The sequence below is a fragment of the Gouania willdenowi genome, chromosome 7, assembly GCF_900634775.1.
Source record: "Gouania willdenowi chromosome 7, fGouWil2.1, whole genome shotgun sequence".
In the NCBI taxonomy this organism is placed as follows: Eukaryota; Metazoa; Chordata; class Actinopteri; order Blenniiformes; family Gobiesocidae; genus Gouania; species Gouania willdenowi.
Window position 1 is genome coordinate 5185717 of NC_041050.1, and position 27674 is coordinate 5213390.

General features: G+C 35.7%; 2 protein-coding genes across 3 annotated transcripts; both read right to left on the minus strand.

Annotated features, from left to right (window-relative positions):
- Positions 1–1768: 1768 nt before the first annotated feature.
- Positions 1769–11633, minus strand: tegt (testis enhanced gene transcript (BAX inhibitor 1)). Of its 2 annotated transcripts, none has more exons than XM_028453793.1 (10): positions 11392–11607; positions 8602–8706; positions 8417–8525; positions 6451–6571; positions 5741–5789; positions 5568–5665; positions 5389–5468; positions 5203–5303; positions 3312–3387; positions 1769–2645 (listed from the first exon to the last, which is right to left on the minus strand). In XM_028453793.1, exons 2-10 carry the CDS (start codon positions 8655–8657, stop codon positions 2622–2624), a joined length of 714 nt encoding a protein of 237 aa, XP_028309594.1. In that variant the 5' UTR covers positions 8658–8706; positions 11392–11607; the 3' UTR covers positions 1769–2621. The 2 variants fall into 2 exon arrangements, with proteins under 2 accessions (XP_028309594.1, XP_028309595.1); XM_028453794.1 differs by having other exon boundaries at positions 2622–2645; positions 8602–8703; positions 11392–11633.
- Positions 11634–13146: 1513 nt separating this feature from the next.
- On the minus strand, positions 13147–26535 carry ctdsp2 (CTD (carboxy-terminal domain, RNA polymerase II, polypeptide A) small phosphatase 2). Its single transcript, XM_028453791.1, has 7 exons — positions 26072–26535; positions 22310–22482; positions 20859–20960; positions 19906–19962; positions 17611–17703; positions 16329–16514; positions 13147–14241 (listed from the first exon to the last, which is right to left on the minus strand). Exons 1-7 carry the CDS (start codon positions 26130–26132, stop codon positions 14116–14118), a joined length of 798 nt encoding a protein of 265 aa, XP_028309592.1. The 5' UTR covers positions 26133–26535; the 3' UTR covers positions 13147–14115.
- Between the last annotated feature and the right edge of the window lie 1139 nt (positions 26536–27674).

The following is a 27674-nucleotide window of genomic DNA, read 5'->3' on the forward strand; positions in this document are numbered from 1 at the left end:
TTTTAATATGCCTTACTTTTGATTTTGGCTGATTTTTGTTTTTTTTTTTCATTTATTGTGCCTTACTCCATTCTTAGCCCATTTTAAGTATGTGCATTATATTTGCAGTAGTTTTTGGGGTGTAATGGGTTAGGGTTAGGGTTTTTTGAAATTTTTTGTAAAAATATGCCTTGCTATAACCTTACTTTTGATTTTGGCTAATTTTTGTGTTTTGTGCCTTACTGCTTTCTTAGCCCTCTTTAAGTATGTGCATTATATTTGCAGTAGTTTTTAGGGACTAATGAGGACTAGCTCAATTTTTTTTTTTTTTTTTTTTCTTTTTTCAAATATGCCTTGCTACAGCCTAATTTGATTTTGGCTGATTTTTGTTTGTTTTTTTTTCATTTATTGTGCCTGTTACGGTCTCCTCAAGGAAATACAAAAGAACCAAATGGCTTGAAATAAGAAGACCGAACATAATAAGGGACATCACCACAAAGATTTATTTAAGTGTTTTTAATTAAATAAATCAAAACTCACAAAAGTGAAAAACTAAAGGGCCTGGAAGCTCCAGCTGAAACAACCAAATGCAGGGGGAGGCAGGCCAACCCCTATTGGGCCGTTGAAGCTGCCCCCTCCCTAAATTAGAAAATTGGGATTAAACTACATATATAAACGAAAACATTGACTAGCGGTCACTCCCAGGCCAAGCTAAAATAATAAACTAAATAAATACAACAAAATGAAGCATGTGCTCAGCACTGCCCTGCATCCTCTCCAGTCTGTCCCAGCTCCCCTCACAGAATGAAGTGCAGGCCTTAAACAGCCAGCAGACTCCCTCCTGCAGCGAATCAAGCAGGTGCTCTTGATGAGGTACCTGCTCAAAGAGAAAAGATTTAGGGGAGAATGTCATGACCCCACGCAACAGTGCCTTACTGCATTCTTAGCGTATTTTATGTATGTGCATTATATTTGCAGTAGTTTTTAGGGTGTAATGATGGTCCTAACTCAATTTTTTTTTTTTTTTGAATTTTTTTCAATTTTTGAAAAAATATGCCTTGCTATAGCCTACTTTTGATTTTGGCTGGATGATTTTTGTTTTTTGTGCCTGCTGCTTTCTTAGCCCTTTTTAAGTCTGTGCATTATATTTGCAGTTGTTTTTATGGTCTAATGATGGTCCTAATTCAATTTTTTTTTTTTTTTTCTAATTTTTGAAAAAATATGCCTTGCTATAGCCTTACTTTTAATTTGATTTTTTTTTTTTGTCATTTTTTGTGCCTTTATGCTTTCTTAGCCCTGTTTAAGTATGTGCATTATATTGCAGAGTAGTTTTTAGGGTCTAATGATGTTCCTGACTCAATTTTTTTTTTTTTTTTTTTTTGAAATTTGAAAAAAAATATGCCTTTTTGATTTTGGGTGTGATTTTTGTTTTTGTCCATTTTTTGTTGCCTTACTGCTTTCTTATCCCTGTTGTTAAGTACCTGTGCATTATATTTGCAGTAGTTTTTAGGGTCTAATGATGGTCCTAACTCAATTTGTTTTATTTTTTTCCGACATGAACATCATATTTTATCTATAGTTTTAGGGTCTCTTGGATCAGACTGATCCACAGCCAACTTTGCGTTGAACAACTGGGATAAAATAAGTTGGATTACATGATCCTGGATGGTAAAAAAAAAATAAAGGGATTTTAAAATATATAGTTTTGATCCAAATTACATATTTTAAAAAACTGGGCTCACATGAGTACATCGTGTGAATCTGAGAGTAGAAATCACTCGTCACCTTGTTTTATGTTTAACACATTTATTTGAGCAAATGTATCAAATTATCAGTTTCAATTTTACACCAACAAAATAAATTCTTCACAGTTTACACCTTCGAAACAAGGGAACGAAAAGTCCTACCAATGCCAAATCACTGGGGGTCACTTCACACAGAGCTTCATAAACTAACCTTCTAGACAAGCACAAATGTTTAGGAGGAATTTACAGAGGAGGGTGAGTTTGCTTTAACTGGCTCTTTGAGATGAAAAAAAAAAAAAGGACTGATGGCGATGACTCTTCCTCCTTTTCTACCCGTCCAAAATCCACACCCACAAGCTGTAGCATATCCGAACCACGTACATAATGGCTATGGATCTGTGAGGGCTTTTCGTTGGCTACTGTTGCACTTTTTATTTGGGGAAAAAACAAGAAAAGATCTAAATTTTAGTGACAGGAAAAACAAGAGGAAAGTGTGAACTACTCTTTATTATAGGAAGCAGCAGAAACTATAAATAAGCAAATCAACAAATTAAATTGCATAAAATGGAACAAAATCAGCCATTGGAGAAGCTTACAGAGCTTTTTTTTTTAATTATGGCACTAAATAGATTTATTAGTGAAACTCTTCCATGAGGCTCTGCTGCTAAACTTTGTGGGAACCTTCAATGAGCCACACTTCCCTCTACAGGCCAAATTGGGTTACTGCAGAGATACATTACCTCTCAGGCTCAGGAGAACAAATCAAAGAGAACATGTGATAAGACCACAGGAGTTAATCAGAAAAATGAAGACAAAGAGTGAAAAAAGCACCAAGCGCATCCAAATTGTGCCTTTTCGCATTGTTTGCATTTTTAACTCAGACACTCATATCTTCCTTCACTTCTTCTCCTTTTTCTTGTCCTGAAACAAAAGGAAAAACATTCATAAACAAAAAAAACTTCAACAATGTTTTCTACATCAGCGGAAAATCATTTAGGTGTATTTTTTCAATGGTAACGGTGTTCCTTTAACAAACAATGAAAAATAAAGATTAACTTCAATGCCCTAAGCACTGAGGTAAAATCCGGCCCTTTGGAGCATCCAATTCAGCCCGCAGGAGAAAGTAAATAATGACAGAAAACATGAATCATTGTGTAAATTAACAAATTCTTCAGTTGTAGATCTCTCAGTTCCTCTAAACACACAAATTCAATGAAAACTCCACAATTTTCCCCCATTCTTTTATCAAATTGCTGAAGGAAGTCTAATTTTTTCCAAAATCCTGCAATTTTCCTGAAATATTCCAACAAAATTAGCCCAAATCTAAATAAATATTAGTGTAGATCGTACAGAGCGTGATATTTGTCACTTATTGCTTGGATGCCTTACACACTTTATATTTAATTTATACGTGGAAATGCAAAGTAGGGACATTAATGTTGAAATTACGTGTTTCAATACAGTAATGTTATTACTTGTTTCAATGCCTAAAGGCCCAATTGAGATCAAACTGGTCTGTATTTGGTCATTGAATTGAACGGGATATGACCCCCCCCAAACACGAGAATGATGCTGTGATGTCATTACCTTGTCGTTCATCGCCAGGATGATCATCAGTTTTCTGAAGATGGTGATGAAGTCGAGAAACAAGTCCACACAGTGCCTTTAAAGAAAAAACAACAAGTTTGCTTAAGCACAGCAAAGAGAATCACTCAGAAACATTAAAGAGTTACTAAACCCTGAGATTTTGTCTGACGTGTGTCTCGGCTCTATTTATCCAATATTTTTATGTCAGATATCAAGCCGATATTAGAGAAAATAAAAAAAAGTATCAAAATATATTGACCTACATCTAAAATTTTAGATTTAAGAACTCCAATACATCGTTTGTTTTTATTGGATTTATTTATTGAGGTTATATTTCAAGGTCCTCCAATTTATTTTATTCAATTGTAGAATATCCCCAATGTAAAGTTAAAATGTGTATACCGTAATTTCCGGACTATAAACTGCAACTTTTGAACCCAGCGGCTTAAACAATGACTCAGCTGAATTGTGGATTTTTCCCGGTTTTATAAGCTTCATGCCACCACAGAATTGACTCCCCAGCAGCAGCGGGGATGAAGTAAAAGTCAGCCAGTTTGTAATAGAACAGCATAAAGTTGTTAGGTTTGTTCAGGATTGATCGGTTCTCTGAACTCTGAGGCTGATGGAGACGCTCTGGTAATGAGGATGAACAGATGGAGCTCCATCTACAGTAAAAGTCAGCCAGTTTGTAATAGTATCATAACAGCATGAAGTTGTTAAATCACCATGTTGGTTTGTTCAGAAGCGATCGCGTCTGTACGCTGTGGTCGCTTCGTGGTAGTTCACGGTAAGAAGAATGGACAAAGCGGCGTATCAGTCTGGTTCCAGTAAAAAGTGAGCATAAAAAGCTGTAAATGGACTGACATGTAGACGTGGGGCAGTGAGGAGGAGACTTCATGTAGTAAATGAAATGTATCAGTTGAAACGCGGACATTTCGGTGAAACCTAACTTGAGTACAGCAGCCCACCTACCTGCCCGTTCTGATTGGCCGAGTTGTCTGAAGGGCACCCTCATCAGCCAATAGAGTGCGGCCTATGTTAGGCTGTGGCATTTGAGTAGATTTTTCTTAGAAAATTGCTAAATTATTGTAATGCGGCCAATAAAACAGTGCGTTTTATAGCCCGGATATTACGGTATGCTGTTGCTGGCCATTGATCTCTGTTTGAGTGAATATTACATGATCAACCGTATTCTAACATTCTACACTACAAAATAAGTAATGAAAGTAAGTATGATCTGTGCTGATATTGTATAGCAAAATTAACTTGTAATAGCTGGGTTTCAACCCATAAAGGGCAGTTACTCTGACACTTTTACAACAAAATTCACCAAATTGTAATAGTTTGACTACAATTAAGTATCTCTCAACCTGATAATTATTGGCTATCGAACCGATATAGCAACAAAAAAACATAAAAATACAACACAGTTTGTTTTTATTGGATTTATTGAGGTTATATTTCAGGGTCCTTTAATTTATTCTTTGATGTATTTTATTCAATTGTAGAAAGTTCAAATGTCCTACTCTTCCTGGGTATTTAAAGTGCTTTATAAACAAAGCTGAATTGGATTAAAATGTTTGTATGCTGTTGCTGACCATTGTTCTCCATTTGAGTAATATCACATGATCAAGCCTTTTCTAACATTCTACACTACAAAATAAGCAACAAAAGTATGTATACATGCTGATATCGTACAGTTATTGGCCAATTCTCAAGGCAGCGATATTGGTATCAGATCAGAAGTGAAAACGTTACAGCACTAACTAAAATGTCAGGATGTCAACACTACTTCATTCCCAATTACATTTGTCTTCAGTAGTAAAAAGTGGTTTAGTTCCTCTTTAAAGTTGTGCTGCTGTAACAGTCAGCACTCAACATTATCACTCACCAGATATAGTCCTTGTCTCCGTTCTCTGCTTTCTCGATGATGAGCTGAGTGTCGACCAAGACGAAGCCGCACATAATGAGCAGCCCCAGGTACATGTGAGCCTGTGGGAAATAACAAACATGCACTGAGAACTTCATATTTATCAGCAGGAGGTAAACAGCCTGCAGGTCTGGTTCCATGTGTTACCTTAAACAGCATGATGGAACCAACGAACATGTTGATCACAGACATCAGGATCAGAAGGGAGAGGCCGGACATGAGAGTGCCTGAGGGCGGGAACAAACACGCACGTCACATAATGGGAACAAAAAAAAATAAAAAATTTTCTCTTGTGCTTAGAAATGATCATGTTATAGACGCCCCACCTCCCAGGAACAGGTAGCTCCTGCGCTTAGCGTAGAGGGCACTGAGCGTGAAGCACAGGAAAATGATGGAGGTTCCCATGAAGGCCGTCACAATGATGCTGAGAAGGAGAAAATTCAACACGTCGATTTTAAAACCATTGTTCAGTTAAATGTTAAAGTAATTTTTAACAAACCTGGGGTTGACAGCGATCACAAAGTCCAGAGTGGGGCCAAGGCCGACGCCTGCAGAGAACAGCAAACACTCATTTAAACTCCTGTGTGATCACAGGCTGAGAATTCAGCTGTTACGTAAAAAACCATAAACTAGACACAATGTCGAGACTGAAATTCAATATGTTTTGCTGAATAAATGCGGGTGGGAACGTAAAAAATAAAATAAAAATCTGATCTCTGTTTTAATTTATAGTATAAACATTACTCTTTTAGACAAAACTAATTTTCTTCATGCAACTGCTTCATTTTTATCCCCAACTATGTGGTTATTTCACCACTTGCGAATATTGAAAATCCTTTACATGAGGTCATTGTAGCCTCTGTGTCATACAATCATTTATTGTTTATTAATTTTTTAATAGACTTTTGAGTGGCAATTTCAACCATTTACTTTTTTCAAACAAAACTTTGTTTTATTGATCTACGAGACCTACACTATGTCTTTGGTCAAAAATGATCCGTCTCCAGCAGCTTTGAAAGATAGAAAAACCATTTAGACATTTACAAAAACGAGCTGCTGCAATTCACACTCCGTCAGAAAAGAACTCCAAAGTTTATGAAAGTGCTCAGAGCTCCATAATTAGTTAACAGGTGTTTTTTAAATAATAAGATAGACACATGTAGAGTATAATCATTGTTACAGAAAATAAGAGCAATGGCACATGATTACCTGTGAGGAAGGCAAAGCCAGCCAGGATGGCCAGCCTCTTCTTCTCAGTCTGAGGGTTGTGGGGCGTCATGGCGAGCCACAACATCATCCCCAGAGAGCCGAGCACAGACAGCACGCCACCCTGCAGACAGCAGCACAGTACGATAACCATTGAGACGCATTCAGGAAGGGCCAACATGCAAGAGCAGGAAACTTGTTCATCAAAGACCAAAAATATATTTGCTAAATTATCAGTAGGAATGAATGCTTGTGTATGTGCACGTGTGTTAGCCCTGGTGATTTATCCAGGGAGAACGCTGCTTTGTTCCCACAGTCTGATCAGATATTCCCATTCCAAACAACGTGCTTACACAGGATTATTCCTGCATTTTTAAGGTGCACGTGTCCAGGTTTTGTGACCTGCTGATGATTTTTTGCAGCACGGAGGCGTTCAGAAAGGTCACGACAAGGATGAATGTGTTGAACACTAAATATTTTATCTTATCTCTTGATCTTTGAAATTCTTTAACGCATATTTTATCATTCTAGAACCACAGGCAAAAGGCACCTACAGTCACAACACAAGCTGCTCGTTAAGGTTTCCACATTTGTGTCACAATGACAGTTTCTATCTAACTAATCAAACCTCTCCCTCAACTCTTCACATTTAAACAAAGCTTAGTCCGATAGATTTTATCTGCAACACATGACTCAGCATTAGTGAATGACAAACATCCTTAACTGGCCACAAGCGGCCCTCGATTTAATGTTGAACAGGGTCTGAAGTAAACGCAGTTTAATGCAGGGAAAAAAAGATCCAAACACTAAAGCAAAAATATACAAAATGATTAAAACCCAGGAAAAAAGGATAATATTACATAAATGAACAAAAATTCAAACAATTACTCATAATAAAATATAATAAACAAATTGACAACAAGAATACACAAAAACCTTTGATCTGTCCTGTAATAATGCTTAAAATTGTCATATTTTTTCTAAACACTGATGATAATGCAACCCTCAGATCAGACAATGACAGTTTTGTGGCCCCTCACTGTGATAAATGTTACTCATCTCTGTCCTAAACTGTAATCTACATTTACACTTAATCTATGTGATGGGAAAAAGGGGTTTGAAAGTTAAATAATGGTAAATTTGTCACAACTCTAAAAGCCTAAATTTCCTCTTAATATTTACACAAAGAAGAATGCGGGCAACAAAGATGATCCTGCAAAGAATCTAAGTGTGACGTGGAGGCCCCGTGCACAGAGTTCACGTGGTAACAGTTAAGTGGACAGAGAGAAGTAAGAAAAATATGTGCTTGGTTGAAATTTATATTGGCCATGCTGGAGGCAGTGTGTTAATTAAGACTGTAGCCATACATACAGCAGCTGTGCCAATCTAAAAACCTTTCTGGAAATTAGGGCTAGGCAATTTTGCCTAAAAAAATCTCAGATTTTTTTTAAAGAAATGTTTGATTTTCTATTTTTTTTTCTCTCAATGCACTTAAAAATTACTGCAGACATCAGATATACTGTATTGTCAAAAGGGCAACTTCATTGCTGTGATTGTCCACAAGAGTTAAAATACATAGAACAATCCCAAAATAAAAAGTAAATTAGGCTCTGTCATTCAACAATTTCAAGCTTTAACCAGGTTTAAACAAAAGTGCAACAGCATCTTCACAGTAGCTTAAATTGTCCGATTAAAAAATCATATAACTACATATTTTATGACATTACAATTAAAAACATAAACTTCCCTCAGCATCTCAGCATAGTGTGAATAAAAAATTGAACATGCCTGTGGCACACATATAGCCTACTCAAAGGGTAAAGAAATGTAAACAAAAGAGGGCTAGCTCACATCGTGCTACAGTAACCCACAAGGACAGAACGCGAAAAAGTTCGAAAAAACAGTAGTGGGAAAAAAAACCAAAAAAAAAAACAAAACATTTTTTTACATTTATTTTTTTTCTACCTACCTGGAAGAGACGCGTGACGACGTGGACGTAGGATCCTGCAGCTGCCACAAACATGCACACGGCCAGGCTGGAGTAGACATTCTTCAGGTGGACCTGTGTGGAGTGAGATCTGCAGGAACAAATAACAAAGAGTGGAGAGAGGAGCAGACAAGCTGCGTCTCACACAGAAATCCATGCTTACGTACATCTGAGACAACTTCAAGAGGGCGTCGATGTTGATGTTACGGTCGAAGACGTTCATGGTGAAATCAGGATGTGAGATTGGTAGTTTTCAATAGGGGACGACTCTTCTGAACAGAGAATAAAAATAAAAAAATACACAAATGCATTTAACAGATAATTTACATTATTTTCCTACATATGTGGGCAACATATCATTTACAATAAAAGACTGTATACACAAAAAAGGACACTGTTCAACAGGACTTTTTTGTTGGAATAAAAAAAATCCAACATTAGTTATTTAAATATTTAAAAACATTACGTAACTGCTCTGTTGTAAGCTTTGGAAGAAGAAAGTTGACTTTAGTTTTAGTTTGTTTAACTTGTTTGTTAAAAGGCTGTTTAGTTTTTTTCCCTTCCAGCAGTGTCAGCTCAAACACACCGAGATTAGATTAAACTTCTTCTAATGACTGGATTGTACATAAATAGTGTAATGTATAGCCCAAATATAATATATTTAATTTTGTTTTAGACCCAGGACATACCTTTACTTTCACTTTTGACAAAAGTAAAACCAGCTCCTGTTGTCTTATTTGCTCATCAACAGTTTTAAAACAGACAAGATTTCTAAATCTGCAAACAGGAGATTAATTCTCAATGTGTTATATATACAGTGCTGAAAGTTGGTTTTCTCCATGTGTGGTTAAAGAGGTCATTGTTTCATTACATTAAAAAGCAAAAATAAACTTCATGAAGCAAAAATGACCAAAAACATGACATTTTCAATAAATAATCTGGAGACTACCTCATGTTTTTCTCTATTGGGAAAACAGGTAACCAATCAAAACATTCTGTGTCTGTGTCCAAAATGTAAAAGCAAATAATAATAAAAAAGACAAAATACCAAGTATGACTAAAATATTTGATGTTTAAACTAAAGAATAGATGCGTGAATATGTTAAATTCTTCAAACACAAAAGTTACAAACCTGCTCACTTTTTTATGTATTGTATAAACAGGAAATGCTTGATTTTTTATAGTTACTATTACAACTTCTGGATGATGTGTCAGCATTCTGATACAATAAATGTAAAACTGAAACCCAATTTGTATTGTTAGAAGTAATAGAATATGATTTTTACATAACCCTGTAATTATGGATTATGCATCTTAATTGGAGAATCTAAAACAAATCAAATAAAGTTGTAAAATAAGAGGAATAATATTGTCTAAGTCTAATCCTAGGTAGGGTCACAGGTGTCAACAGATATGAACATAAAACTTTATTTAAAATTCTTACTGCCTGCTGGTAAATGAAATTTACCATTTCTAAATGACCCTGAGAAAAAATAAAACAAATGTGTGACGTGTTTTGCTGCTGGTGTGTGGTTTGTTTTATCTGAATTATAATAGTAAACATGCAGAAGCAATTACATTTACTATAGTTTTATACCTGCACAATATCATTCTTCTTATTTATTTTGACTTTATTTGATTTGTTTTAGACATTCCCAACAAAATAAATAATACATAATTACATGGTTAGTTAAAAATACTACTCAATTACTTCTAACAATACAAAATGGGTTTCAGTTTTACATTTATTTTAGCAGAAGTCTGACAAACATCCTCCAAAAGCCGTAATAGTAACTATATAAATCATACATGTACATTTTAACAGGTTTGCAACTTCTGGGTTTGAAGAATTTCACATAATCACTTATTTTGGGTCATACTTTTTATTTTGTCTTTTTTACTACTGTATATTTGGGACACAGACACAGAATCTATTGATTGTTTACCTGTTTTCACAATAGAGAAAGACATGAGTTAATCTCCAGATCATATAGTTATGTTATTTATTGAAAATTACGTGTTTTTGGTCATTTTTGTTTCAGGAAGGATTTTTTTTCTGCTTATTCTACTTTCTTCTTTGATTCTATTACTTCTAACAATACAAACGGTTTCAGTTTTACATTTATTTTAGCAAAGGTTTGACAAACACCAAGAGTAAAGTCTCAGAGCTCATTACATTATTTTCCAAAATACACGTTTTAAATCATTGTAAAATAGAGTTATTTATTAATGATAATACATCGAATTTGTATAGCACTTTTTTGGACACTCAAAGACGCTTTACATGGGAAATAAGACAAAACAAAATAAAAGGTGTTTATGGAAAAGCCAGTTTTAACAGGTGGGATTCAATTTTGATCATGAAATACATTATATTTTAGTGTGTGTCGCCATATATTCCATGACTATATTGTTAAAAAAAACAAACTCCAAAACTAATGAACCATATGCTGCTAAAGGACCAGGTTTGTTTTATCCAACCAAAGACGGTAATCATTGACAGACTGTGCGCCATAAAACATAAACGTCTGCTTTTCTGCTTTAATGGTTTTACTAGTCGAAGTTACACAACAGATACATTCACAGTAATTGTAGTAAGGCTAATCAACAAAGCTAACAATCGAAGTTCAATTGTTAGCTTTGTTATTGAGCCTTACTACAGTTCGAACAACGATTCGTTTGTACTTCAAACCGTGCTTTACACGCCAACAGTGACATTTTTGGTCCCTGTGTTAATGTTTAGTTTTAGGGAATAAAGGAAACAAGCGTAATAACCACCGACCTGTGGCTCACGTCTGAAACTCTGACTGAAAGCTAACGTTGCTACTACCACGAAGGCTTTAAATAAGCAGTCCCCTGCTATTTGCTCGACACCCCGGTCACTGCACGGGGGCTAAACTGAAGCAAGACATCACCGTCAGCGGCAAACCAAGCAACCTGAGACCGAGGATACGAACCTGTCACCGGGGCCTGTGCTGCCTTGTAGGGGTCCTGCTTTATTATTAACTAAACAGTACGTGTCGGTCGGTTAACGGCCGCCTGCTGATGTCACTATGGAAACGCCCAGAGGATCGTTCGACTCGGCCTACGTGATGTCACCATGGAAACTGCCAAGAAGTACGCAGCTGTTGTATTGTGTAGAAACCGAAAATTAAAGTGATTTATCGACGATATACCGTCAAAACGACACAAAACCGACGTCAACAATACAGTCACTGAAACATCACTTTTATTATTTTTTGCGCAGCGTTGCTGGGAAACTGTTTCAGTAACGGGGATAGATAGGAGCACTTCCGGTATCGTAACAGAGCAACACTACTGGTACATCTAAAATGGCCGACAAGTGAACGTTATAGTGCGTATCAGGCCGTTTTGAAAAACAGACTTTTAATTAAGATTTTCGAACAAATAAGCCTTGACGGTACCGCTTATCCATCCAAAATTGAGAATACATCATAGCATTATATTACAAATGCGACAATTCTCATGCTGAAGCAACATTTAGTATATTTTAGCTCTATTTTATACTATTTTATTTTACACTAATTTTTACTTGGGTCTGACACCCCCCACGCACACACAAAGCTCCATATTTATGTTTATTATTTAGAATATATAATAATCAACATATAAACATAACTTATTAATTTAAAATAAAAAAAATTATATAAATATAAATATGAATATATTTTTTATTTTTGTTTTACGTTTCCTTATATTAAAAAAAATGTAGGCTACTTAAAATCTAGGTATAAACACTCAATATATGCAGATAATTATTTTGGATATTATGAAGTATTATAAGGGACATTTTTTGGGATATCACTCTGAAGCAGGACATTGTGGCTCAAAATTGTGATTAGAAAATTATGTATTTATTTTTTTACTTCACAAATTTAGAAACATGAAACTTACAAATGTCAATGTGTGAGAATGTAATGAAAATGCGTGGTTATGAATGAGCTCAAAGTTCATTGGCCTCAGAGGAAGAATCGTGACACAAAGGCTATAAAATATAACCAATTTTATTCCAAAAATGAAAATTGGTAGCACCTTGTCTTTTTAGAAATTTGGTCAGAGACGGTTGACACAAACAAAGATTTAGACTCATTCTAATAACAAAAAAGACAAGTTTTGACTTTAAAAAGAAATACTTTTGGTCATTGCAACCAGTACACATTTTCGTCAACGTATTCTACATGTGAACATGCAGGCGATAGTCTCATCAAATGTCTAACATTATATATATATATATATAAAAAAAACTATCAAAGACCAACGCCTCAAAAAAATTGTTGTACAGTCTGGATGAAAGCCATTGTTTGCATTACAAATGACACAATTACAACCGTGTGTTGATTTGCATGTGATTTTACCATTTTGAATCATACACAAATTTTGACAGTAAAGTGTTTCTCAGGCACAAACAAAAACAGTCGAACAGAAGGCCAGCCTCAGAGTAGGCAAAAGGATCACAACAGAAAATGTTGAGCAATAAGAACAGGACAATTACAAGTTTTTTTTGGCCAATAAATATAGAAAAACAGTCACACAAGGTTTTTTTTAAAAAAAAAAAAAAAAATCAACTTTGATAATTTCAAGTGTTGCACTGCAAGTACCACAGCCATTGGCAATACACTTGCTCTTGACAGTGTTTTTCTCACGCTCAGCATGACACATCAGAGTGTGTAGGCCCACAAATCTCTGTTCAGGCATAAAACCCATCCCTCTGCTCTGATTTCAAAGGCACAGTTAGTTGTTGTATTTTTTTTTTTTAAATTAACTTTCAGCACTGTATATATAAAACAAGTGCAAGTTGTTTGTCTAATAAAAAAACGAAGAGAAATAAAATAAACATAGCTACAGAAGAAATATAATCAATTGAAAAATGTGGCATTCATGGTCGTCCTATGTGCCAAGTTTATTCCAGTGTCTGCTCTCAACGGACCATCAAAGACTCGATTCATCCAAATTATAAGCAATGACCACTGTTGCATTTTTGGTAGATTTCTCTTCTAGTACAAACATGTAAAAAAGAGGTTAAGTAATATTCATATGCACCTAAACCCAACTCTTGACAGGGTACTTGAGAGGAACTGGATTGCATAGAATAACCATGTTTACCATTAAAAATACATTCTTTTATAAAAAAATAAAAAATAAAAACATCCTAGAAAAGGAAATCAGTGAATGAATCTTTTTTTTTTTTTTGATAATACTAAAAAAGAGCTGCTGTTTGGGTTCTTGTTGTTCCATAAAGGCACAATCTTTTTTCTTAAAAAAAAAACAAACAAACAAACCCTAAAAACAATATGAAAAGCAGTCAAGTCCAGCCAGGCTTTGCTTTTGGCATTAGAACCACTTTATTACTCATGCTAGCTGGAGTGATCGTGATGGGATTGCTTTGGTCGTCGTTTCCGACTCTTAACTTGTAGTGTTTTTTTCTGATAGTGGTTTGTAAAAAATTGTCGGCAGTGAGGTTTCTGAATCAAAGGCCTCTGTTTTGCTATTGGTAGTTTGCGTTCAGCCAAAGACATTTGTGTTTATTCAGACTTTTTTCACCTCACATGAAAAAAAAAACATATTTAAACAAAGAACTGGTGTCGTCAGGTGAGATATCTGCTTGTGGTTTTACTCCACCCTGCTGCAGAAAAGGCGAGCACGTTCGTCGGGGGGCGGGGCTAATGTCCCCTCAGCTGGTCGAGCCGGGTGTAAACGTCATCGGCCTGACTGAGTTCTTCAAACACGGGAAGAAGGTTCAGCAGCTCGGCGTCGTCCACGTCGTCAAACCACGACACCACAGGAACCTGAAGGACACAAACGAACATATTAATATTCATGCAAATGTTAAAAGTCCCAAAGCAGTGCAAAGCTGTACTTATTCCCTCTATGAAATCCTACCATTCACATCTTCTTTAGTTAGCAAACATGTTAACACGCAGATGTGAAAGTACGGTAACAGATTACAAGTACTCAAGTTACTGTAATTGAGCTGCTGTTGTGAATACTTTATTATTTATAAGTCAGTAATTTTACTTTAAGTACATTTTAAAAGAAGTAATTTGTTGCATTTCTACATCCAATTGTTACCGAGTAAATCATAATTTTTTGTTTTAAAATGATCAACAGACATTGTAAAACTACAAAAAATGAAATGACCAGACAACAATCAAATGCATCATATCATAGTCGAATTCATTGGTGTTATTTAAAAAAAAAAAAAAAGAAAGAATTGTACATTTTGACAAACCTTTTATTTACCTCGAACATGAATTAAGTTCCAATTGTGCAAGATTTGGTCTCTTCCTTTCTAAGTTGCGTACAGTAAACATGAGATGTTTACTGTACGCAAGAGAACCGTGACAAGATTTATTACCAAAAATAAACGTTCGGGGGGGGGGGGGTGAAAGTAACTAGCAACTTTTACTTTGAGTACTATTTATTTGAGCTAATTTTTACTTGTACTTGATAATTTTAAGCCTGACTTACTTGTACTTGAGTACAATTTCAATCAAGTAACAGTACTTGTACTTGAGTAGAACATATCAGTACTCTTTACACCTCTGCTAAGATGCATGCAACTTTGAGTTACCGGTTGGTAAAAAGTGTGGAGCCTCCATAAGCTGTCTGTGATAACATAAATAAGCCATAAGTTAATACACACTAATTTATATCTTATTTACCACAAATTTAGAAAATACACCAATAATCATCAAGTCATTTACTTAGGATAATGTAGATCTATACAAACAAGGGCAGATTTAATACACATGCACATTCAGGCTTGTGTACCCTACTCTATACCGTTCCCATTAAACTGTAACTTACCGTAAATTATTTATGTACTGAGACTCATGCTCAGAAGACTGTTCAAAAATAATTATTACAACCAGTAATGATGTATAAAATTAGTTGTTTTCCATTGTGAAGAAGAAGAAATACAAATATTTTGTTTGGGTTTAAGTTACTCGACTTAAAAATGTGAATAATCCCTTTTCTCTGCTTAGTCAATATCATGTCATCATTAGAAGACTAATGTATATTTAACAGTTTTGTGTAACAGGATATTAATGTGTTGTACTATCAACTTGGAACACACTGTAGTACCTTTGTATACCTACACACAATGTACATGTTTTATCACCTTATCTTTGTTTACCTGTTTGTCTGATATAATTTTGTTGTTTTGCTATTTTTTTTTTTTTTGGTGTGTATATATGTGTGTGTTTTGAGATTCCCTGAATGAAAAGTGTGTTACAAATAAGATGTATTATTACTATCATTATTATTATTATTAGTGTTTATATATACCATATGTATACAGTTTCATTTTATTATCATTTTTTTTTTGTGCATGATTTTTTTGTGTTTGAAAAATAACAAAAATGGGTTGTCTGTACCTTGAGAAGAATATATGTCACCATGGAAACCCCAAAAAAAAACTTGGAGAAAAAAAAGAGAACATTATCAGTTCTTTATTAGCCTAAGACTGTTTTTAAAGAATAAAAAAGGTGAATAAGTGATTCAGCCTAAAAAAAGGCAAGCCTTTAAGAATTTGCTTTGGTTTCACACAGCTGGTAATCTCTCTATTAAGACTTTGTGCACCTGCTTATCTTACCATGTCCACTACGCACAAGTAAACTGAGGCCAAAATTCAGAGAAAACTTTAGTCCACATTAAATTATGTGAATCTATAATAGTTGCATTAGAGATGCCTCTCAGATCGATGGTAAAGCTCGCAAAAATTCCTCCGGAGATGGTTTTTACTTAAGAGGAAAATGTGTATCTGGGATCGTCAGTGTTGTGGTTACACTTCAAACTAAACAGACTCCCTGACTTCAAAGTTGTGTATTAGATTGACCTGATGGTGAGTTGGAATCAAATGCAAACTCACAGCATTATTAGGGTGGAAGATGTAGGAGGCAGGAGAGTTGTCGAGGATGAGGGTTTTGTGGAGCTCTCTCCCCAGGCGGCTCAAATCTTTGACATAGCAGCCCTGGTGGAATACGCAGGATTCCCGGAAGAGCCGGGTCCGAAAAACACCACACTGATCCAGCAGGTCCGTCACTGGGTCTGCGTACTGATGGAGGAGCGGGTGGTGGAGGGGGAAGGGGGGGAAGCAGGGGTGTGCAAGGACCAGGTAAGGAAGCATGTTTCACACAAGAAGCAGGGAAAATCTCTAAGAGGAAGACGAAACGAGCAAAAACTCTCACTGGAAAGGCACTTCGTGCAAAAATAAAAAAGTTTTTTTTAAGATTTTACTTTGTTACCAGAATGATAATAAAAATCAGAACAATTTAAATCAGTAGGAGCTGTTTGGAAGATTTTATTCATTTCATCCATTTATTCTCAGCCAATTGGCTGTGAGAAATCCTGTTGTGAAATACAGTGAACTAATGCAGTCGCTCGCCTGCAAAAGGGTTCAAGGAGCAATGAAAACGGCAACACAATTGCCAAAATAAATTAATTTTCAATCATAATTATGAATTGAAAAAAAAAAAAAACGAAGTGGTAAAATGTTTTATTTTTTGGAGGAAAAAAAATGATATTTTACAATGTGGAATTGTTTATACATCTTTAAATTCTAGCAATAATTTACATCTTAAGCTTAACAGAACATAAGATCTAAAACCAAATGATACATTTCTAATGAATATCAAATCGAAAGAATGATATATATTGAAAGTAAAAAAAACACATTTCTACCTATTCTTTCATTCTAAATTTGACACTTGGAGTTTATGAGTATTAGAACATGGTCACCCATGACCAGGATATTCCATTCTATTCTATTTTTTTTTCTTATTTTTTATTTATTTTATTTTGTTCTATTTTATTTAGTTTTGTTCTATTTTTCTTTATTTTTTAAATTAATTAATTTATTTCATATTTTAATTTCATTTAGTTCATATATTTTAAAGCTGCAATTTATATTGGTTGGAATAGTGGAGAGACATTATTTTAGATATAATTTTATTTTTTAAGTCCGCAGAGAAAAAGCAAAACACACACGCCTATAAGAAAACTAAAGCACGAGAAGGGTGACTACCCTATTCTGCTATCACAGTAAAAACACTAAAAGTAGAGAAATACAGCTTAGAATCAGAGAAAATCTGATCAGTAGGGAAAAAAAACAAACAATAGCTTAATTTTCTGATATTTATGACGTTTGGTACCTTAGCAAGGCTGGCTGTAAACAGCACACATTCAAACAGCTCCCCCATTCTGTGGAGGAACTCGTCCACGTACGGTCTCTTCAGCACATACACCTGGAGAATAAGCAGACGATAAATAAATGTGAAATCTGGTTCCTTATATTACATTGCCTTCGCTTTGGGGTTTTCTTCTCAGTTTCGTCGCTCGTGGCCAGTTCCTGAAACAAGTAATCGAGAATAGGCCGTGCCAGCGTTAACCAGCCTATCCTGGATTACTTGAACCAGGCTGAGGCCCAAAGAGGATCCTTAACCACACACACAGCTCCAAGGAATCATGTTTCCCACTTAAACACATTTCCACATGTCAAATAAAGAACAATATACACATTTATTAGACCTACAATATATATAATTAAAAAAATGACCCAAATAATTGTTTAAATTAAATCATTTATTCAAAAACATTTAACAAAAAGATTAAATATTGAAGTAAAAACCCACCTGTTTCTGTTAACGGACATGTAAACAATTGATAGAAAATATGCTAAACATCACTAAATAATAGGGTTTGGGCATTGCCATGAACCTGACGATACAATACGATATATCCCAATATATCTCAGCACTAAACAATGTGATATACATTGCAATATATCACAATATCAATAATTACAAATTTCACCTTTACAAGTACAAAATGGTATGAAATGCAATTTAACTTTTTTTTAAACTTGCGAGAAAAAGTAAATGGTAACTAACTGTAATTAAATTACCAGTATCAAAAACAACTGGAATGTTTATCAAACTGTCAAATTACATTTAAAAAAAAAGTTGAACTTTTGCCTCGAGAACAGATTCTTATTCTGTTAATTTCTTAAATTCTAAAAAAAAACAATAAAGAAACTAACCACATACATCTATAAAAGTTCCCAGTATGTTTTATGAAAATAAAGTGCAATTAACTTCCACTTCACTGACACCCTAGTTTGCGCTTCTACCCTTATGTAAAATATAAAATATGTAAGAAAGCGACCATATCCAAGCAATAAGTGACAGATATCAGTCCCAACAGGGGTGTGTTTTTCAACAATTTAACTTATTAAAATGACTGCAATCACGTGATATAAGCACCAGGAGTGTTGAGGTTCATTTCCACATAGATTCATGTATTCTCTGTAATTTTTAATTTCTCCTGCGGGCTCAATTGGATGCTCCAAAGCAGTGGTTCTCAAACTTTTTTGGCTCAAGTACCTCCTTTTTCTTATTTATGAATCCAAGTATTTTATTTAAAAACAACTATAGAGCATAATGATGGAATGAACGAGTGATAACACACAATTTAAAAAATCTCATTTTGTAAATAAGTGGAAAGAAACAGTATTTCGTGCGGTGGTTCCCAAGCTTTTTTTGGATCGTGAACTAGATTTATATCAGGGCTGCACAATTAATCAATTTTTAACCGTGATCACAACTTTGGTTGCCACGATTAAATAAAGTTGACCGTTGCAATATGCACATTTAAAATATGCCTCTGCACTCCGTAATTATGTATTTATTTCATTAGCCTTTGATACATTTTAAATTCATGAGTTACATTTTTAGTGTAATTCTTATATAAAGCTTCATTTTGCACCGTAAACTGTACACATATTGTTCGTTTGAAGCTAGTGTAATAAAAACATAGATTTTTTTTTTCCTAACATGATAAATAATTGTGATTATAATCGTGATTACAATATTGATCAGACATTTTTGCCATAATCTTGCAGCCCTAATTTGTATTACACAGGGGGAAAGTATAGAAATACAGTTGTTTAAGATTATGTATTGTTGTAATAAAAAAGATTTAAATTTTTCAGAAATTTCAGGCAAACTGATTTAAACCCCAAGATTGAAAAACACTGATTTAGGTGCTCCTGAATAGATTTATTTCTATCATTTCCGGTTATCTCACACCTAGAGTGAGACCAAAACTGACCCTTTATTTGTTACTTTTCCACTCTCTCTCTCTCAAGCACCCCTTGTGGTGCCATCGTGTACTCCTAGGGGTACACGTACCCCCATTTGAGAAACACTGCTCTAATGGGCCGGATTTGGCCCCCTGACATGAGTCTGACACGTGTTTCAGCTGAACTGGAGTTTTCTTGCTGATGTCCAGGAGAGGGCGCTGTGCACCAGTCTGCCTGATCAGCTTTCAGCCCCATCCCTGTTCTGATCAACAACTGCAAACACATCCACTAACTGAACCCAGCAGCCCCCCCTCCCCCCGCCTCCCTCTACCCAAGCATCTCCTCTGCAGTGGCGCGTTCGTTTTACCTGGTGTGTGGTCCCCTCTATCTCCACGGGCACGATGAAATCGGCGTTACTGATGGGCTGGAGGGAGAACACAGAGCGATGGTTGATGATGTGCAGGCTGTGTACATTCACATGGCGTTACATAACAGCTGAATACTCAGAACCAGCCATAAATCACGGCTCAGAGCCTACACAAACAGCACAGCTCACTTTGACACATGTGACGGCTTCAGCAAAGAAACCAAACACAAGTGAAGACTTCAGGCCGACTCAGGGGCCAAATACAGACCAGTTTGATCTCAAGTGGGCCACAGATTTTAGGCAGAAAAAAGAGCAATTTCAACATCAATGTGCCCTAGTTTGCACTTCCAGGTATAAATTACATATAAAGTATATAAGAGAAGCATTAAGTGACTTTAAACTTAAATGCACCTACATTTCCTTGATATTATGAACAATTGCTATTTAATTTAGTAGAATAATTTGAGGAAATTTGCATTTTTTTTTGGTTTGTTCTTCATCAATTTGAGATTAAAAAATGACTGCCATCATGTGATATAAGCATGAGAAATGTATTCATTTGTATCCATGTGTATTTGGAGGGGCTGATATATCTACAACTTCATTATTTTGTAATTTATACAATGAGTAAAAATTTAGATTTTTTTCAACAGTTTAACACTCAAAATGACTGCAATCATGCAATATAAGCACCGGGAGTGTTGAGGTTCATTTACACAATGATTCATGTTTTTTTCTGTCATTTTTACTTTCTCCTACGGGCCGACTTAGAGGCTCTAAGGGGCCGGATTTAGCCCCCGGGCCTTGAGTTTGACACATGTGATCTACACTCAATAAACACTCACTCGCTTACTTCAAGTTACTCAACCCTGTTTAGTGTTTGTGGCAAAATATATGCATAAAGTGAAACGCCGTGGCGTTGACACATGGTGGGAAACCAGGGGGTGGGGTACCTTGAATGAACTGTGCACCAGGGTCTCATCCAGGTCTATAACCACGCAGATCTTCCCCTGGTCTTCAACCTTCACCTCAGGCAGGAGGGAGGGCTCACACTGCTGTGGAGACACAAACACGTCTACTAAAGCTACTGCTGTGATGCACTCAGGTCTGTGACGAACTTAAACCCATGTCATCTCCTTTCATTGCCCTGGAACTGTTACTGTTTTAGGCTTAAATCATTTAATTACACATCTTTAAAATTCCCTTAAAATCTAAACATAAGAAAATATAGTAGAATAAAAAATATCATCATATTTTAGTATTCATTATTTTTATTTCATTTCATTTATTTTACATTATTTTGTTTTTGCTTTAATTTTGTTTTATTTTTTCCCACCTTTATTTATATAATTATTATTGTGTTCATATGTATATAGGCAACTTATATTGTAATTATAAGTTGTATATAATATACTGCATGTACATTGTTTATGTATATAGACTTATGTATGTATAGGTGTATATCTGCATATATATGTATGGGTGCATATATGTGTATGTATCTATGAGTAGCTCATAGATAAATTGGTTATAATGGTTATAAGAGGGGTAGGATTAAATAAGTCTTCTTACTCCTTTTTTCAATGTGTAAATTATTTATTGAAATCTTTTTACTTTGTGTTTTTGACTTGTTTTTAGGAATTAACTTGTTGCGTGACATTCCTGTTTTCCTTATTTAATATGTATTGTTTTTGATTTTACATATGATTTACAAATGTTAAATATTTAGACATGTTTTCCCCCCTAATTTTATGTAATATAATTTAATGATCTTTGTACTTTATAATATTTTTTGCTTGTTCCATCTAGCTGTAGACATTTTTTTTTAGTTTCAGGCTTCACAGAATTACGTTAACAGTATTCATGTCTTCGCTTATCTTGTAAAGCTAAACAGGAATACACCTGCAGGGAAAATTAAATTCCAGAGCTGTACGTTCATGAGTTTATTCCTATTTCCTTAACATGACAGTTGATAATATAAATTCAATTCATGCGTTACATAACAGAAGCAGCTCAATCATTACAGAGAACAACCTAAGATAGATAAAGAACCTCCATTTGCAGTAAAGGCAAGATAACCTTAGTGTTGTGAGTCTGCATTATTATTAAATAAAGCTCTTTAACCTCTTCCTGCTGTAAATTAATGCAACAGTAATGCTAACAAACATGGCATCTCATTAAAAAGTCTCCAACATTCATTGGTGATTCCATCTCTCCAGAAATCAGGCTCACAATACGCAATGTGCGGTTAGCAGGAGAATAGATATACTAGATATAGAGCTGATGTTTACACCAGTGTGTTCAATTTATTCCGACAGATGGCAAACATCTCAGTGTGCGTGTGAAATTCTAAACAATAATAAAGGCCCATCTCTTCCAAATAGTTTTCAGATAAAAGCGTTACCTTGACAACCGTCCCGTTTTCCTGTGACTCCAGCAAGGACTGCTGGGAAGGAGGCGGTGGTGGTGGAGAAGTTGGTGGTGCTTTGGGGCCATCCTGGGCTTGGAGGCAGCAGAAGAGGGCTTTGAAGATGTTACAACTCCGCGGCTGTTTGAGGGCCGAGCTTCTCACCTGGCCTGTTTCAGCACAAAGGGGGGGAGGGGCGGGTGGAGGTTGTGAGGGGTGCAAAAATCATGGGGTGTAATGTAAAAACTTGGTCACTGTTTAATAGCCGATGTATTTTGAACATGTAGGTCATTTTTCTTTCATTTCAGACAGAAATTAATGTAAAACAACATGTTATATATAATTGTTAAAAATGTGTACACATGAAAAATAAATCGAAATGTAAATGTTAAATCTAAATGGAAAAGTCAAATCTAAATGTTAAATCTAAATGGAAAAGTCAAATCTAAATGGAAAAGTCAAATCTAAATGTTAAATCTAAATGTAAAGGTTAAATATAAATCTAAAAGTTAAATCGTTCGCCAAGTGTAAAGCTTACTGTTTAGAAATTACGCAGAGTGGGCAGGTTACGGAGGTCGCAGCCGGTGGTGTGGACGGGGCCACATAATTGACATATGCTGACCCGTCTACTTTCTATAGTTTTCTAAACATTTAGCTTTATTTTTGGCAACCAGTTTAACATTGAGATTTAAGTTTAACATTCAGATTTACATTTAGCATTTAGATTTACATCTAACATTTAACATTTAAATTCAACACTTAGATTTACATTTAACATTTAGATTTACATCTAACATTTAACATTTAGATTCAACACTTAGATTTACATTTAACATTTAGATTTACATCTAACATTTAACATTTAGATTCAACACTTAGATTTACATTTAACATTTAGATTTAATATTTAAAATTAACATTTAGATTTACATTTAACATTTGGATTTATTTTTCATGTGTACACATTTTTAACAATGATATAAAACTTGCCGTTTTAAATGAATTTCAGTTTCAAATGAAAGAAAATTGAGCTAAATGGGAGGAAAGTGAGCCAAAAGTTCAAAATATGTCGGCTATAAAACAGAAACTGAGTTTTTACATTCTTCCCCCCACAGAGAATGGAACACAAAAAAATATTTGAAATTGTTTAACATGTTATTGAGGAACTGCGTGTTGAAAACGTGTGGAATGAACTTCCTCCTTCATGTGTGTGTGCAGCGATGGCACGACGGGCCCGCACAAGGAATCTGTTTTTAATGCGCCTGTCTCTGTTGCTGCTGGAAATGGCTGATGCGTGTTATATAATCACAGAGGGCGGGAAAACCCACACTTTTCAGCACAGCCTTCTTCGATGTAACACACACACTCAGCCAGAAGTCGCTGAGTCCATTTTAAACCCGTGGATCTCTTGACTGCTGTCTGGAAAAAACTAATGGCCACACTTCAGAGCCTTGACGAAGGCCTTTGATCAGCCAATGTAACAACCACTACCACCAGTGTTTAACTATGCTTTACAAGACCTGTGCAATGCACCAATGAGGGCAGAATCAGGAAAAAACCTGCATGCAAGTCTGCACTGATCAGCTTCATGTGAGGACTTGCCAATTTAAGATATACCCAAAGATAGATAGAGTGTCACTGTAGCTCATAAATAGTGTCTTTGAGAAGAAAGAGGAAGTGAAGAAATAGTGGCAGACATTTGCACATTGGAGGATTTACATGTTTACTTTGTGCTTGTAAAGCAAAGACAGAATAACAGACCAAAGAGTGTGTTACACAGCTCCATAATTACAGTGGAAAACATCAAACACATGCAATGCATTCCAATATAAATGAGTAATTTGGTTGCAATCTTCTTTATTTTGCAGTTATTATTCTGCTCAAATCAGCTAATAGTGTGACTTAAACATGAAATTTATCCAAAGCATGCTTTGATATGAGCAGATCATGTAAACTGTGTGTGCACTTATCCTGCAATGAGGCTAGGGCTGGGCAATATATTGAGTTTTCTATTTAGGTGATATAGGAAACAGAAAAATATACTTTTATTTCATAGCGAATTTTGTATTAAAATACTTGTTTTATGTGTCACTGAAAAGAATAGTTGGATGGATTACTGAACAAGCCACACTATAGAACTCACTCACAAGTGCTGTGGCTTACAGGAAAAAAAGACAAAAGTGGCACATATTGTGCAGCTGTTTGTTAATAAATTTGCCAGTGTGGTGTTTTGCATCAGCAAAGTAAACCTAGAATTTTTTTAATTTTTTTTCTTTTTCTGGAAAGACTTTATTTGAATTAAAAAATTATCAAGATATACATCCTTACGCTGAGTTTGCTGGGAGAGCATTGCCCTCCATAGTGGTCAAATATTTTCCTTACAGTTTTCCCAAATTCATTCAAAAAAAATACAATTCTTAATATAATGTACATAATATAGAAATATTTTAAGTGCCATAAAATACACTGACTGCAGACGTATAGGTTTTCAGTAAAATGGTCCCAAACTTTTGAGACTTTAGGTTGGTTCTTCTCTGTTGCGCAATTCTTCTTCACAATGTAAATGCTGGTGAAGCGACACTGCAACAAGCGGTTCATGTATGGCACTGCAGCAAAAATGAGGCAGAAAGTGATTTCATCATTAATTTACAACATTAAACAAAGGGCAGTCAACGCAAAATTTTGTAGTCAACATTATCAATTATGTAACTAATAATTTTTGCATATGTTACACACTGTGGTGGGCGCGAATCTCGAGGCGGTCTGTATACTTAATTATATTTTTTTCTTTTGCGTTCTTATGATTATATCGTCATTTTCAGGAAAAAAAATATCGAGATATGAGTTTTGGTCCATATCGCCCAGCTCTAAATGAGGCCTGTACTTCAGCACCAAGCAAAGAAAGACCTGAACCAGTAAGAAAAGCCTTATTCCAGGCAAAAGAAAAGAGGGCAAACAACGAAGTACAATGGGCGTGAACTGAGGGGCGTGTTCGTGCATTCCGCTGTCAATGCAGCGGCACCTGATATTTCTATACAGTCCCACTGTACGTGTTTAATGTGCACCCCCCCCCCCCCCCCCCTACACAAACACACACACATACACCTTTGATAATGTACCACATAATGCAAAACAGATCCTGATCTCCATGAATCCGCATTGAGCAAGTGTAGATCTAGATCCCCTTTATTTAACTGTGACTAAAAAAACAAACAAACAACAAGAAGGGTAAACGGAATGGTTACAAAATATACAGCTTGTTTTACAACTGCAGTGGTGGAACATGGAGCAGAACACGCTGGGAAAGCTGATAGACATAATAATAACAATAATAATAATAATAAGCTTGGGTTTGTGGATCTACACAAAACAGGAGATAAAACCCGGATCAACAATAGCAAAGCTGTAGATGGCAAACAAAACACAATCTACCAGAGCCTGGATTCAATACTAATAGATCGGTGATCTGATGGGGAAAACATGTTGTTGAAAAATGTGAGCATATATTAACATACATTATTAGATCATTCTGGATACACTATGTAGTAAATATGAGGTGTTCGTGTAAATGTCAAAGGAAGCCAATGCGCCCGTGAAAAGGCGCTCAAACTGCGCCCGCAACTGTCAAACAAATTGGCGCACTAAAGCTTTTCCTTATTAAAGATCACTCCAGAAAAATAAAAGTCCAAGGACTAAACGCCACACCCACGCCAGGCTGCGTTTAGTAACATGTGGGTTAAAACAACGGTGGATTCTCACCTGTTTTCGGTGACACTTGGACGTCTTCTTTCTGCACTTGGGTGATAACAGAACTTTCCATCTGACAATCACGGAGCCCTCAAAATCCTCAATTCCTGCCACCGAGCACTGATGGGCATCCCTCATTGAGTTTTCTTGGCAAGTCGACTCCACAATTCACCGAGGTAATTTGTCACCCGCCTCAGTAACAATCCTCGATGAGAGAATAAGGGGGTTTTATCTGGCGTTCCTTCCTTCTTCCTTTCCTTTCTGGCTCTTTTTCTCAGAGGGTCCTTCCTTAGCCGTCCGGGGAGGAGGCAGAATAATAAAGGCACTTATTCAGGAACAGCCACAGGGTCCGGGTACCCTTTGCTCTCCTGTATTCCCGGTTTTACCGCAGCTATAAGTGGGAATATCGCCGCGGCAGCCCCCTCTCCCGACGCTACGAAGTCCTCACTTTTGCAGCAACAACATGGAGAATCCAGGCGAGAAGGAAAACAACCGAGGAAATGGGGCAATGGAGGTCGGTTTCAAGGCCCCCTTTACTACAGATAAACAACACCGCCCGAGAGGCCGCAAAGAGCGCGGAAAAGCGCAACAAACACGCGGACCACGAGAATCTCACGCATAAATATTGATTCTACGCCATTGTTGGTCACAAAATATGACTTTTATTGTTATCCCGGGTTTTGTTTTTCTACAGTTGTGACTCCTCGGGCGCCTTGAAACAGTCGCAGAGCGCTGATTGGACAGCAGGGAGGAAAGGGGGCGTGTTCCAGGCATTCCTCCTTGTCCCGCACGCGCCGCGGCGTACACATTCCAGTGCTGCTCGTGCGACCGCGGTCAGTGTTTTTTGTGCATTTTTACTGTTAAAAGCAAACAAACAAAATAAAGCAACCACTGATGCATTACGTTTATTATCGATCAGCGCCATGAGAATTTATTTGGCTGATTATTATTTTTTTTTTTTAGCATCAACCATCTCTTGTATCCTACATTATTAGTAATTTATTTTTGTGCAATTTTGTGTGAATTTTAGACTTGTATAATATATTGTTTTTCAATCTTCTATTCCTCTGATATGTTAAAAACTGACATTGTTTCATTGCCAACATATTTTTAACATTTAGCTAATTTTTCTTTCATTTTAGACAAATTCATGTAAAATTATCAGTGTCAAAAATGTGTAAACATGAAAAAATAAATCTTATTGTAAAAGTCTACAAGTTTATAAAAATATAAATGTTAAATATAAATGTTTAAGGTAAATTTACATTTTTAATCTAAATGTTAAATCGATCGCCAAGTTTAAGCTAAGCTAAATGGCGGGGCCTCGTGATTGACAGGCCCTGACCTGCCCTCTTTGCATAACATTAAGCATTACTATTGGCGACCAATTTCACATTTAGATATAAATTTATCATTTAGATTTACATTTGCATTTAGATTGAACATTTACATTTTTGACAATGATGTAGAGCATGCTGTTTTACATGAATGTGTGTCTCAAATAAAAGAAAAAATAGCTGAAAGTGAGCTAAATGTTCAAAATATGTCGACTACGAAAGAATGATCAAGTTTTTAAATTCGGCACCCCTGACCCTATTGATGTTTAACAATACTG